At 34.0% G+C, this 14,303-nt stretch overlaps 1 protein-coding gene across 2 annotated transcripts in view; it reads right to left on the bottom strand.

Annotated features, from left to right (window-relative positions):
• Positions 1 to 226: 226 nt before the first annotated feature.
• INTS13 (integrator complex subunit 13) overlaps positions 227 to 14,303 on the bottom strand; it is a 29,799-nt gene continuing 15,722 nt past the window's right edge. Inside the window, exons 9-17 of one of the 2 annotated variants that reach the window (XM_046644081.1) lie at positions 11,684 to 11,773; positions 11,395 to 11,502; positions 9,436 to 9,614; positions 8,166 to 8,336; positions 7,744 to 7,898; positions 7,205 to 7,435; positions 5,525 to 5,664; positions 1,357 to 1,492; positions 227 to 577 (exon numbers count right to left, since the gene is read on the bottom strand). In XM_046644081.1, the coding sequence (XP_046500037.1) occupies positions 538 to 577; positions 1,357 to 1,492; positions 5,525 to 5,664; positions 7,205 to 7,435; positions 7,744 to 7,898; positions 8,166 to 8,336; positions 9,436 to 9,614; positions 11,395 to 11,502; positions 11,684 to 11,773 (1,250 nt within the window). In that variant the 3' untranslated portion in view covers positions 227 to 537. The remainder of the gene's footprint in view (positions 578 to 1,356; positions 1,493 to 5,524; positions 5,665 to 7,204; positions 7,436 to 7,743; positions 7,899 to 8,165; positions 8,337 to 9,435; positions 9,615 to 11,394; positions 11,503 to 11,683; positions 11,774 to 14,303) is intronic. The other variant, XM_046644088.1, reaches the window with a different exon arrangement.

The following is a 14,303-nucleotide window of genomic DNA, read 5'->3' as shown; positions in this document are numbered from 1 at the left end:
GCTTTTCAATGGGCAACACACACAAAATAATTTAAAATACAATACGAAATAAACAAAAACATTCTTTTCTGGAAAAGCCCATATATGCTACAGATTAACAGACAAGATTTTATACTGAATATTGTCAATCTCACTTAAATTCTGATAAAATTTGAAAAAACTTTCTAAAAGTTGTCAGTCATTAAATGAATAATATCTTTTTCCTAAAGGAATACGCCAATATTTCACATTTCAGATATTTTAAGTTTTATTTGGCAAAGAGAAGCCTAAGAATTTTTTAAAAAACATTTCCAGAGGGAACACCCTTTACCATAAAATAAATTTGTGTGATTTGGGATGGCAAATCTCAAATGCATATTTTTGACATATGTGCCAATTTTACAATTAATACAAAAAAGATAGTTAGTTGAAATATTTTAAAAATGTAAAAACCAGTCCATGCAACATAACTATACAATCTTGCTGTAAAAGTACTTATATCAAATTCCACCCAAAATATTTATGCAATATACTAAATTTAGTTGCTCAAGTCACTCTTCACTGCCGGCTGGCTTTTCCATTTTCTGTTGTCTCCATTCTGAAAAACAGGAGGAAAAAATTAATTGGTAAAATAAAACATTATTAACTATCCATATTTTTTCTCCTTATCTAACTTTCACACGAAATTAAAATCTAATACATTCATAGAACAGAAGAATGACAGCATTTTAGAAAGAGACTAGAGTTAGAGTTCCTCTGGTTAGTCAGATTTCCTTGTTTTGCAGATGAGTAAAAATGAGGCCCAGAGAGATTAAGTGACTATCCCAAGGTTTCATTTCAAAGGCCACTGTTTTTTACTATACCTCTCCAAGCAAAACTCAGGAAAAAAATTCTACCATTTAGTCAAAGATTTACTTCCTTTTCCACTAAAGAAATTCCTTTACCAATATATTTTTAAGATTTCTTCTAAAAGTGAGATTAAAATAATCAGACTTGAGATTTATTCAACTAAAATCAAGATTCTTAATAACATATTACTTAATAGGAAAATATTTCCCTCCTGTTATTTTATATAGATTCAGTGTGGCAGACTAAATTTTCTTTATGGTTTTTCCCTCTATGATGTTTACTGAGCATTGGAAAAAAATATTCTACAGAGTAAATACTTTCAAGGTTACAATCAATATAATCAGGTCATTTAAAATTGCCAAGAAACAAAGAAGTTATCTTTTTTCTCTTTATAGGTAACACGTATCAGTTCACAACATTAGTAATAAAAAACTGCTGAACACAACTAATAAGCAGTGTTTATTATTTTAAAGATTTATTATAATGCGGCAATTAACACCATCAATGTCTACAATAAATAATACAAACCCATTTTCCTCTTTAAGATGTTGATATAACTCAGCTCTGTTATTAACAGAGTTCAAACGTCCAGCAAACTCCTGATGTTTTCTGGAATTGGCAGTATTGATTCTATTACTCCAAAAAGATAATAAGGACACTGGCCCTGGTGTTATGTTAGAAAGAAGGGAAAAAAGAAAGAATAATTCATTACTTCAACATCTACAAATTTAACAAATTTACCTTTAATTCTATTTGTTCATTTTATACAAATAAAGCAGTAGCATCTTCCTCTTATTCTAAAATTTATGTGTTCAGGGGTCCCCATGACCACCTACTAGTTTGGTGATTTTCTGGAAGGACTCAAATGACTAAACATAAAGTTACATTCATGGCTAAGAATCACTACAACACGGTAAGGATACACAGCCAGATCAGTAAGCGGGAAAAGACACATTAGGCAAGGACTGGAGGAATCCATGTGCAGGCTTTCCACGTTCTCTCCCTGCAGTGACGGTTCACACAGACTGCAGACTCCCTCTAGCAGCAAAAATGCAGCTATGTGCGTACAACATTTCTGCCAAGAAAGCCCATTTGAAACTCAAGAGTCCAGGGTTTTTATTGGAGGCAGCTTACACTGGCATTCTCTGCCAAACTACAACTACCAAAATTCCAGACTCCCAGAAGGAAAGCAGGTGTACAGTTCAGATGTAAGGCAAAATAACTTCATCACTTAGGGAATGCTTTAAAAGCCAACTTTCCAGATGCCAGCCAAGGGCCAAACTTGCAAGCAGGCTCTTCTAATGACAACAGCCTAGGGCCTGTGATGTTAACTCCTTTCTGTATAACATGAAAAGGCAAAAGAACTAGAATTGCCAAAACCATTTTGAAAAGTAGAAAAAGTTAGAAAACCCTCACTATCTGATTTTAAGACTCTACTTTTAGTGATCATGACAGTATGTATTGGCAAAAGGACAGACACATAGACCAATGGAACATAAAAGAAAACAAAGAAATAGATTCCCATATATAAAATCAATGGATTTCTGATAAAGGTACAAAGGCAATTCAATAAAGAAAAGATAGTCTTTTCAACAAATGCTGCTGCAACAATTAAGACGTTATGTGCAAAAATATAAACGTTGACCCATACCTTGCAACTTATTAAAAAAAAACCCAAAATGGATCATGGCCTAAACATAAAATCTAAAATTATAACACTCTGAAAAGAATACACAGGAATAAATCTTTGTGACTTTGGGTAATGCAAAGATTTCTTATATATAACACCAAAAGCATAATCATAAAAGAAAAAAATTGCTACACTGGACTTTACCAAAATCACAAACTTCTGCTTTATGAAAGTCACTATTAGGAGGACAAGCCACAGACTGGGAGAAAATAGCTGCAAATCACATGGTCAACAAAGGACTTGTATCCAGAACAAAAAATTCTCAAAATTCAACAATAAAAAAACAAACGGCCCAATTGAAAAATGACCAAAATATCTGAATAAACCCTTCCATCAAAGAAGACATACAGATGGCAAGAGAGCAAATGAAAAATGGCTCACCATCATTAGTCATGAGAGAAATAGAAACTAAAATCACAGTGAAATACTACCACATACCTATTAGAAGAGGGGAAAAAAAAAAAATCCTGATGATAGCAAGTGCTGTTGAGGATTCAGACCAACCAGAACTCTCATTAATTGCTGGTGGGATGCACAATGGTACAGCCTCTTTGGAAAAATGAGCTGGTAGCTTCTAATAAAGTTACTCATATGCAATGGAATAGACAAACTACTGATAAACACACAACACAGACGACTCTCAAATGCCTTATGCTAGTGAAATAAGCCAACCTCAAAAGGCAGCACACTTTCTCATTTCACTTACACGGCATTCTGAAAAACGCAGTTATAGAGAGAGAAAACACACCAATGGTTATAATGGATTGGGGATGGGAGGAGGGTAGGATGATGACAAAGGGGCAGGACAAGAGAATCTTTTGGGATGATGGAACTGTTCTATACCTTGATTGTGGTGGTGGTTGTTACATAACTGTATATTGTTTAAACTCACAGAACTACACGACAAAATTACTGCATATAAATTTTTTTAAATAAATTAATAAAAGTGTTTTCTTTTCATTATTATAAAACTGATACATGTTCATTAGATAAAATTTAGAAAACAAGAAAACATATAGAGGAAATAAAGTCACAATATACTGCTCTAACAACTATAAATATTTTGGTCTTTCATCAATGCCAATCTGTATCAATAAAATGACATTTTGGTTTTTCTGTTACTGCATCACACAAAGAGAGCTGAATAGATTTTCACGAAATCTAGATGGCATGTTTGTAGTAGCCCAACTTTACAGGCAGCCGGCACAAAATTCAGTTTGGAGAGTTCTGGGAAGTCATTTTCCAAAGCAGATGAAACTGAGGTAATAATAAAAGGCCCATATAAGTTTCTGATCAGAAGAGACATGCGACTCAGGTTGTAAAATAGAATGGAAGAAAAAAAATTTCAAGTACCAGCCTTGAATGGAAAGTTACAAGGGCAAACTTATTTGAAATCAAGTTGCTTCTCATACGGGCCACTCTGTGACGTGTTTCCAGTGTGAAAAGCATCAGGGATCTATTTAATTTAATTACAGTATTTCATCCAATGACAAGCCACAATGTATGTATAAAACTTTTTTTAAAACAAAATGGAGATCATTATATATATGGTTTTATAGACTGCTTTTTTTTTCACCTATTATATATTCATTCATTCAACAAATAATAAGTGAACTTCTACTGTGGGTCAGGGGCAGTGCTGGGTGGTAGCGATATAACAGTATATTTTAAAAAGCTCCTGCCTTTAAAGTGATTCAGACTAACAGCAGAGGCAAGATGTCAATAAGTGATGTCAATGCAGTACTCTCAGTGCTCCCACGGTGGTGATACTGGGATGCAGTGGAAGCAGAAGCAGCAGCACCTAACTTAACTGTGAAGGGAAGTCCTCCCTGAAAACGGAGTTGCTGAAGCCGAAGTCTGAATGACACACACTAGCAAGAGGGAAGAGTGGGCATTTGTGACAATAATTACTCTTGGGCTGTACAAATTCCACCCTAGGGACATACCATCATTTACTCATTTTCTTACTAATAAGTGGTTTGGTAGCATTGAACTTTTTGCCACTGTAAATAATTTTTAGAGTTCTTTTTTCCAAGCAATGCTGAAGCACTGTTTAGATTAAACCTAAGTTTCTCATCCTAATCAACAGTGGCATATTTCGGCAGGTGAAAAACAGGATAATTTATCAACATTTATTTATTTTCCAGGTACCCTGGCAAATGCCTGAAAAGCAAATATGATAAGATGGTCCTGATCTCTGATTTCAAAGGAATCAGTGAATGGGAGAATATTAACATGCATCACAATATATAGACAACAGCAGAAGTACATAAAAAACAAACAAGCCTACCTTCTCCCTAGGATGAGCTGCCAATAATCATAATCTGGCCAGCTCTGGTCTTATTGCCTTAGGAGAGGCAGAGCGGCAAGAAATCAGACAGTTCTTTGTCACATCATTTCCCATTTATCCTAAAAGGACTAACTCTAGTTTACCTTCAAGATAACTAAAGCCTACATGATTTCAGGAGCTACTTAACTCAATCATATCTCCAATGCCTAGAATTGCTTCAAGAGGAAATTAAGCTTTTCAGCCTATAAATAAGAGACAAAAGGCTTTACAATGAAAGTATTGTTTATAATCCCTCTCCTGAAACTCATTCATACCACATCTTAATTTATGAGTAAATGGGTGACATTTGATCCTTCCCTGAGCTCAGAAAGAGTTTAGGGAAAAGAGTGCATCCTCAATAACCTAGGACGCAGCACACTGTCAGGAACATAAACAGATGCAAGTTTACATAATTAAAATTTCCTAAAATACAGAATTTACAGTCAAAGTGCTTATTTTCCAAGAGGCTTCATTAATGAAGGTATGACACTACTTTTTCTTTAATGCTGACAAATATATTTACTCCTTCTATTTTCCAAGGCTGTAAACAGAGAATCTCCTTAACGACATCCCGAAATGTTAGTACCTCTTCCTCATACACACAGCATCAAATGACTGAACGAAACAGAACTAAACCAGAAAACTTCACAAACAGGGCTACCACAGTTCCACCTCACCTTTCGACTTCTCTACTGGTGGAGTGTCATCCATTTCAACCAGAGGTTTTTTGTTCGGGGGTTCTGGGGAATCAGGCGAATCTTTTATAATCTCAGCTTCAGCTAACTCTTCTTTTCCACGTTCTAAGATTCCTTTTAATCTTTTAGAGAGACAAATAAAATTTGAAGTTTACATTTTTAGAAATATAAATGGTTCACCAATTAAACTGGACTTTGCGTATCAGTCTTAATAAAAGATAGCTGCTCTCACCAAGTAAACCTTGGAACTAATCCGAAGCTAAACCTCAACCTAAAACTAGGTGAGAGAGCAGAATGAACCAAACCCGTTTCCCTTTTCCCTCATCATAATGTAATAATTCAGTACTGTAGTTAGCTGTAAAACATGGAAAAAATAAAGGAAAATTTAAGCTAAAATTAAAAAGGTCAGAAATGTGATCTTTGGAAGAAACTTCATAATTTTAAAGACATGGACAAAATACCATTTCAAATTACAAATAAGATTAAGCAATCTACTACCATTTGTTCCCTAGTTTATAAATGTACTACGGAAATGTAGTTATATTCCACAAGTTAACTCTGAGCTTATTTTGAGTTTCATCAGGGAACAGACACACTTTCAAAATATACAGGGACATACTTAAAGATTAGTGGGCTCTGAATGAGAATACTTTTTTCTCTCTCTTCTTAAAGTAAACCAATTCTGTTTCAGAAGCTCAGTAGCCCTAAAGAAGTGAACTTCTAAGGTCAAAGAGAATAAAAGTGTTCTACTTATTTACGAATGAAATGATATGATTTCTAGAATTAGCTTCAAAATTTTCCCATAGGGGAGGTAGACGGGGGCGGTGGTGAAGGGATTAGATGCAGATATATGAAATGAGATTCAACTGCCATGAATTGATAACTGTTGAAAGTAGATGATTGGTAAGTATTTGTTCTACTGTTGTATATGTTTGAAATTTTCCATAGTAATCTGTTTTGTTTTTAAGGGACTTACTACATTGCCATTGTAATATTTACCTGGCTCTTTGCCTGATTTCTGGCAAGGAGGTAGAAGACAAAGCCAGTTGATATGTCATGATACATTTATTTATAGGCCTTTACTACTTTTTGTTTTCTCAAATTTAATCTTGACATCACTATATAAACCACAAACTAAGGAAAAAGAGGGTACTATTGAGGAAGTTTTTCAGAATTAGGACTATGCTTTTCCTCTGTGTTCCCAAGGACACCCTGTGCCTATTTTTACAATAGCATCCTCCACACTTTGCTGTAATCATAGACTTCCTGGCCTATCACCACCACAACACTATGTTCTTCCAGAGCAGGGATCTCATGCCAAATGCCTTCACAGGCATTCAACAAATATTTACTAAACACAGATATAAAAACTATCTTTCTGATATTTATAACACATAAAGCAAATACTGACATCAAACATCATGTGTCATGATTTTCGAAAGTTAATTAGAAAAAAATGAAACACTAACAGTAAAAAAGTCATAACCTCATTAAACCCAAGCTCTTTAAGATTTTAAGAGTGATAAAATCACAGTTAGAAAATGAAATAAACAGACATTAAATCAACTAATATTAAATGTGGTTTGAATGTTCGAAAGCACTACATGCAGAATGTGACATGCCAAAAGGAACCAAGGTACTACAATATTATCAACAAGTCACCTCTCTGAATCTTGCCAGGATTTCTCCTGTTCATAATCTTTCACTGTTTTCTCTGACTTGTCCTCTTTATCCTCCCTCTTTCTGCCTCGTTTCTTTCGTTCTTCTTCTTCTGGAGGTTTGCTCCTACATGCCATCAGGCATTCCAAGACTCTTTGATGTTTCTCCGAGTTGTTGATATGGGCTCTGACAAGGGTTTCTAATTCATTCCACATGATACGATATTGTTCATCTCTGAAGTAAAGATTTAAAATAATGTTCTTAGAAATACTATTTAAATTAAATCAAAGTGCCACTTGCTATCAGTAAATAAAAGGAAATAATTAAACATGGACTTTTTTCTTCCTCCATAGTTCATGTTACAACTGTAAGTTATAATGTATCCAATTCTGCTATTCTATATTCTTCATCATTTCATCTCAATCATATGTATGTATATATACATACCCCCAAACACATAATTTACATATGGAATAAATTAGCATAAAAAACAATATGTATCAAATAAATATGATATATAGAGAAAGTAAGGAAAAAACTACCTTTTAGGGCCTTTTCCTCTTGTACCAACTGTGGAAATAGGTAGGGGATCATTTTTTCTTTCCATATCAACTAAGTTGTATATCGTTTTTTGACAGTTTAGCACATCTTCTTCTGTCAAAGATTCTTTCACAATAACACTGGCTAGTGGGACTACCTATTAGATTTTTTTTGAAAAAGAAAAATAAAATCTGTCTTGAAAAAAATATCAAAGCATCTTGGCAGAACTTCAACTGATTTGAAACATGACCTTGGCAAGATAATCTAACCATTATTAATATTAATAAGATAACCATTACTTCAATTTTCTATTACTAATTCTTTAACTGTAGCAAATTCATATATTTCATTCTTTGCTTGAGAAATGGTATCTATAAAGAATATATAACTAATCTAGCAGAAAGACAAACTATTTAACACTTACCGCTTGCATGTTAAAAATAGTGGTTTGTGAAATAATCATAGGCCAGTAGCGGGTGTGTTTTTCTAACTGATCTTTTGCTCGTTCCAAAGGGATCTCAAGACTTCCATCGATTTTATATCTGGGGTCTAGAAAAGGAGTTAATCTGTTTTCCCTCATAAATTCACCAAAATCCTAATGATAACCAAATAAGATAAAATTAGAAACTATTTTCTAATGTTTCAGTACGGATTACATGTAATAGTCTATTTCCCTGATGTCTTCTGTCCTGTGACATTCTCTAAAAAACTCCCCCTAATTTTTTTTTAACATGAAACCTATCAGCTTTTATACAATGGAGATGAAGAAAGCTTCAAATATAAAGGCATTCATGGTTCTTTCCACTTTTCTAAAAACCAAGGAAGCTCATTTTTCGTCATTTCTATAACAACTTTTTTATCATATACAGATAAAAGAATGAGTTAATCACATTACAATACCAATTTGCTTATTAAAACTACTTTGACATAACATCAAAACTTTAACAGTGGTTATCTTTGAATAATGGAATCATAGTTAAGTTATAGTCTCTGTTTTTTTTAAAGATATCTATATTCTCTAAATTTTCTACAATGAATACTTATTAGCTTTCTCCTTATTAAAAAAAGATCTAAAAACAAAAAAAAGGCTAACCAAAAATAATTACCTACAATAATAACACTCTGTGGTTGACAAAGTATATTCATGTACATCTATTACATTAAATTTTTGCAACCACCTCAAAAAAGTAGACAGACATGAAATATGTCATGAAATATCAAATATAAAAGAGAGGAGGGGAAATGAAAAGTTAAAATCAGAACAAGAGAATTTCTACCAAAAATAGACACAGTTTCCTTGTATGCACCTCTCAATAATACAACAATTCATAGTGTTATTTCAAGGTAGCGTCAATCCAAACACTCAAATGTTTATGTTTGCCATGAAGTTACTAGAAATAAAGTTCCACCGAAAATATTAATTCAAATTGATTTCCATTCTTTCTTATAATTCCAGGGTGTCAATGCTATCCAGATACTTCTCAGTATACAATGAATACATAAAGAAGACTACTAAATGATAAACAGCTCTTTTGAGCAAGTATTGCAAGAAATTCACCTAACTAAAATAATAAATAATTAACTTCTCCAAGTCTCTTTTTGTCACAGATCTTAGCATATAACAGGCACTCAAAAACTACTTGCTGAATGATATCAGACTCAAAACATAAAACATATAGATATCAGGGTCTTACTGTAATCCGGTAGTCCGTAACTCTTCCTCCACATCCTTCACTAATTGAAGGGGGATCTTCTAGAATGGATCGAGAACTGCTAAGGACGTGCAAAAAAATCTCTCCTCCATGGCTACTAAGCATATGACTAATGACTTTGGAACCTGACTTTCGCGGTTGTTCCAATAAAACAGAACGACCTGTCAAAGGCAAGATTATGCTATCAGTAATGAAATTCAAATGGGCTCTTATTTTTCCCCTTTAAGACGTATGATAGATTTTGCATTTTATAGTTGATCATCATACTTTAACCAGCATTGCTACTTTGGATATCTGTGTTTCAAGTCTAAAAGGCTGAATTGTAGCCTTATTTTCTCTTGGTTACTCCAAGCTTACATAGTTACACAGACAGTTTTCCAAAACAAGTATAGTAATCGCTGGTAGAATGTTGAGCTATATATTGTTCATTCAATTACAAGTTCATATGAAATTTTTCTCCTAAACATCAAGAAGTAAAGTGAGACAACTGTTGGATAACTCTCAGGTTATCAAAGCTCAAAACATTTGGGGGAGAAAGCACAGTCTCAATCCACTTCCACAATACCTCCTTATCAGCACTATCGTTAACTACTTTCACTGTCATATGACTCAATGTTGTTTCACCTGGACTTTACATAGTCTGATAATGAAATTATGCTTAACATAACAATGAAACTAACCTCATGATAAAAGCAGGCTGACTCTTTACATCAGTGGTTCCAAAACCTACTTGATCATAAGAGTTACCAGAGGAGCTTTTAGAATTTAGATTTCATACATTGAATCTAATAATTTGTTTTTTTAAAAAGATTTTCACATAAAGAAACCACAGATTTAAAGTCATAAGTGTAACTAACTTGAAAAGATATATGCACCCCCATGTTCATTTCAGCATTATTTACCATACCCAAGATATGGAAACAACCTAAGTGTGCATCGATGAATAAATGGATAAAGAAAACGTGGTATATATCGACAACGGAACATTATTCAGCCATAAAAAAGAAATGAAATCTTGCCATTTGTGACAACATGGATGGACCCTGAGGGCATTATGCTAAGTGAAATAAGTCAGACAGAGAAAGATAATACCATATGATCTTACTTATATGTGAAATCTAAAAAAACCCAAAAAACAAAAAACACCAACCTCATAGATACAGAGAACAGACTGGTGGTTGCCAGAGGTATGGGATGGGGGCGGGCAAAATGGGTGAAGGAAGTTAAAAGGTACAAACTTCCAGTTATAAAATAAATAAGTCATCAGATGTAATGTACAGCACAGCAACTATAGTTAATAATACTGTATTGCATATTTGAAAGTTGCAAGAGAGTAGATCTTAAAAGTTCTCATCACAAAAAAAAAAATTCTGTAACTGTATGGTGTTAGATGTTAACTAGACTTATTGTGGTGACCAATTCACAATATATACAAATACCGAATCATTATGCTGTAAACCTGAAATTAACGTAATGTCAATTATATCTCAATAAAAAATTCCATATGTGTACAAATCATATAATATTGAAAATATAACATTTATTATGATAAAGGCATAGTGTTCAAAGAGAAATAAGTTCATATATACTTTGTAATGTAAAATTCAATAGGTCAAGATAAGTGGTATATATTATTCCATCTTCCCAAAAAGTCAATTTAGACTATAAAGGTCACATTTTTAAAACAGAAAGACTTAAAAATACATTAAATAAAACTTATTAGATACACTAGTCTGAAAGGCATAAAGTCATCTTACTTTTAAGCATTAGTAAAACTGTTAAAGGGTATTTACAATTCTGTAACTTTAAAACAGTTTTGGGAAATAAATGGTTAGATTGTACTGAAGAAAACAGCATTCTGGCATTCAGATTTTCACATATTCTCACTAATGATTTCACTTGTAATAATCTCCGTTAAAACAATTAAATGATGAAAGTTACCATTGAGAAGAAAATTAGTAAGGCAGGAGGAAGGTCTGCTATTTACATCTACAGGTGAAATTCGGTAAGCGCCAGTGCAATAGTGTAACTCTGAAATAGAAGAAAACACTGATTTGAAAGAATATAAAGGAATATTTCCACAATCAAAAGAGAAAAAAAAACTTGTTCCTTGAGCCTTTAAAATAATGAAAAACAAAAATTCAAAGAGAAACAAATGAAAGATCTCTACATAATACTTTAAGAACTTTTGATTTGTTCTTTTCTCTTTCAATTATTTTTAAATACCTACCAATATTATTCGTCCTTGGTGTGCACCACTTTAATGTTATTGTCTCCTTAAATGAGCCTTCCCTACTGCTGCCGCCTAAGTGGGTGTCACCTTTAAAAACAAGTCAGAGAAACAGTGACATTACTAAATATATCACAAACTTCCAACTGTCTACTCAAGATTTCCAAAAGAATTTAAGCTCTATAACAGAAAACACCTCCAGGAGAACATCTTTTTTATCAAGTCTTCTAAAAAACTTTCAAAGAGAGTTTGGATATTAGCTATGATTAAAAGAAATACTTAATTTTCCTCCCAATTTCTCATTAACTAGGTTAATCCTTTCAGTCACTGCACTGAAAGTCAATAGCAAAAATTTTTTAAATTTCAAGAATCTACAACTGCTCCCCTCTGACACCATTAAATAAAAAAAATGGTTAATTACTCAAAGAAAGCTTCAGGAATCTAAAAGGCACAACTAATTATACTGAATCCTAATTAATTTATTAGAAGAAACATAAAACAAGGGACAAACTAAATATATAAGATCTAAGAGTGAGCATTTTTTGCCTTAATGGAGTCTACAGTCATCAGATGATAATAAAATAACAACAAACAAATGCAAAACTATAAAGCTGACAAAGCTTTGAAGGAAATGAATACAGTGCTATGAACAGCTATATGAAGAGATGACCTATTCCAAGACAACAGGGAAGGCTTCTTTGAGAAATGAAAACTAGTCTGAGTTTGAAGAGGATAAGCAGAAATTAACCAAAGAAGTGAAGGAAGAGCATTCAGACAAAGGAAAGAGCAGATGCCAAGATCCTGTGGCAGGAGGGCATGAAGAGTTTCAGGTCTGTGTGGCTGAAACACAGAGAGGAGAGGAATACGTTGTGAGATGAGAATGGAAAGGAGGAGGGGCAAAACAAGGCAGAGCCTGGTAAGACATTTAAACAGTTTTGTCTTTATCCTAAGGGCAGCAGAAAAGCATTAGAGGGTTTTAAGTTAAGGGGAACAGGGTCAGGACTAGCATTCTCAAAGCTATTCTAGCTGGCAGGTCAGGAGTGGATACAGACAGATCATTTAGGAGGCTACCATGGGATAACAGGTAAGAAAATAATAGGCTAAATTAGGGAGAAGGTAATGGTGGTACAGATGTGGATGTAAGTGAGAGATACTTAGTAGATAAAAATCAAGAAAATGTGACGATAGGGGCCGGCCCCATGGCCAAGAGGTTAAGTTCGTGCGCTTTGCTTTGGCAGCCCGGGGTTTCGCTGATTCGGATCCTGGGCGCGGACACGGCACCGCTCGTCAGCCCATGCTGAGGTGGCGTCCCACATGCCACAGCTAGAAGGATCCACAACTAGAATATACAACTATATATTGGGGGGATTTGGGAGTAAAAGCAGAAAAAAAAAAAAGAAGATTGGCAACAGTTGTTAGTTCAGGTGCCAATCTTTAAAAAAGAAAAAAAAATGCGACAATGGTTTAGATATGAGGAATGAGAAAGAGGTCTCAAAGATGACTCTGAAGTTCCTGTCTTACATAACTGGGTAGATAACAGGGTCATGCACCAAGAGAGGGAACATGAGAAGACAAGTTCAGGGGCAAAGTCTCTAAGTTGTTTTGGGTATGCTGAGTTTTAGGTGCTTGGGAGACATCTAATAGATTTAATTAGGCAGTAGAATATAGAGATCTGGAACTTAGAGAAGATATCTGGGCTGAAGAGGAAGGCTACTCACAAAATCCAGCTCTAATGTCACCTCCTCTGCAAAGCTTCCCTATGCAACCCACTGGGTTCCCCACCGCACTGTTCCTGTTGCTACCACAGCATTTTCACAGTGTCCATGTGTCATACATAAACCAGAGATCAAACTAACAACTATTTTAGAAAAATATTTTGTGTTACAAAGATATTTTTCAACATTTTCTCAAAGTCTAAAAAATAAATATTTTAAAAGTTGATATTACCTCACAGGTTTTTAGTAATTTCCACATACTGTATTTTCAAAAATAAACTCTATTCTTTTGTAAAACATTAATATATCCATTATCTTAACAGTTTTTCTGTTAGAAATTCATATTAGCTTAATTCCAAGATTCCTTACACATGTAACAAATGTTATGCGTGGCTCATGGTATTAACACTTTAGAAAAGAGCATATAACATGATCAAAGTCAACCACGTAATTCTCTGTTAGCATCAATTTACATAGAAAACATTCTAAAGAACTTAACCACATGTTAAAACTCAAAGGCAATTTCATTGAATTTTAGGAATGGAGGGAATATTATGGTTCATCTAATCCAGCATCCTTAATTTAGAAGTGTGCCAAGTCTAGAAACACGGTGCTCACTAGCTGGTGGCAACGCTTTAGCTCAAACTCTTTAATTCCTGACTCCAGAGTCTCTTCCCCTGAACCACGCTGATACAATTCCAGAAATCATGGTTTTGGAGATGAAATCTACTAATTCAAGTAAGTTTTAGAGGAAAAAACCTAACCTTTAAAACAACTGATTTTTATTCAGGCAAGGTATAAGTCTATCACTCTTTCAAGTCAGTTCCTCTGCTTCTCCCTTTCCCCAAGGTGGTTTGCCTGCAAAAGGGAAACTATGACATGACTGTATATGACATGACCGCAAT

This window comes from Equus quagga, chromosome 1, assembly GCF_021613505.1.
Source record: "Equus quagga isolate Etosha38 chromosome 1, UCLA_HA_Equagga_1.0, whole genome shotgun sequence".
Lineage (NCBI taxonomy): Eukaryota > Metazoa > Chordata > Mammalia > Perissodactyla > Equidae > Equus > Equus quagga.
The sequence above is the reverse complement of the archived record's forward strand: the minus strand, read 5'-3'. Positions and strand labels throughout refer to the sequence as shown.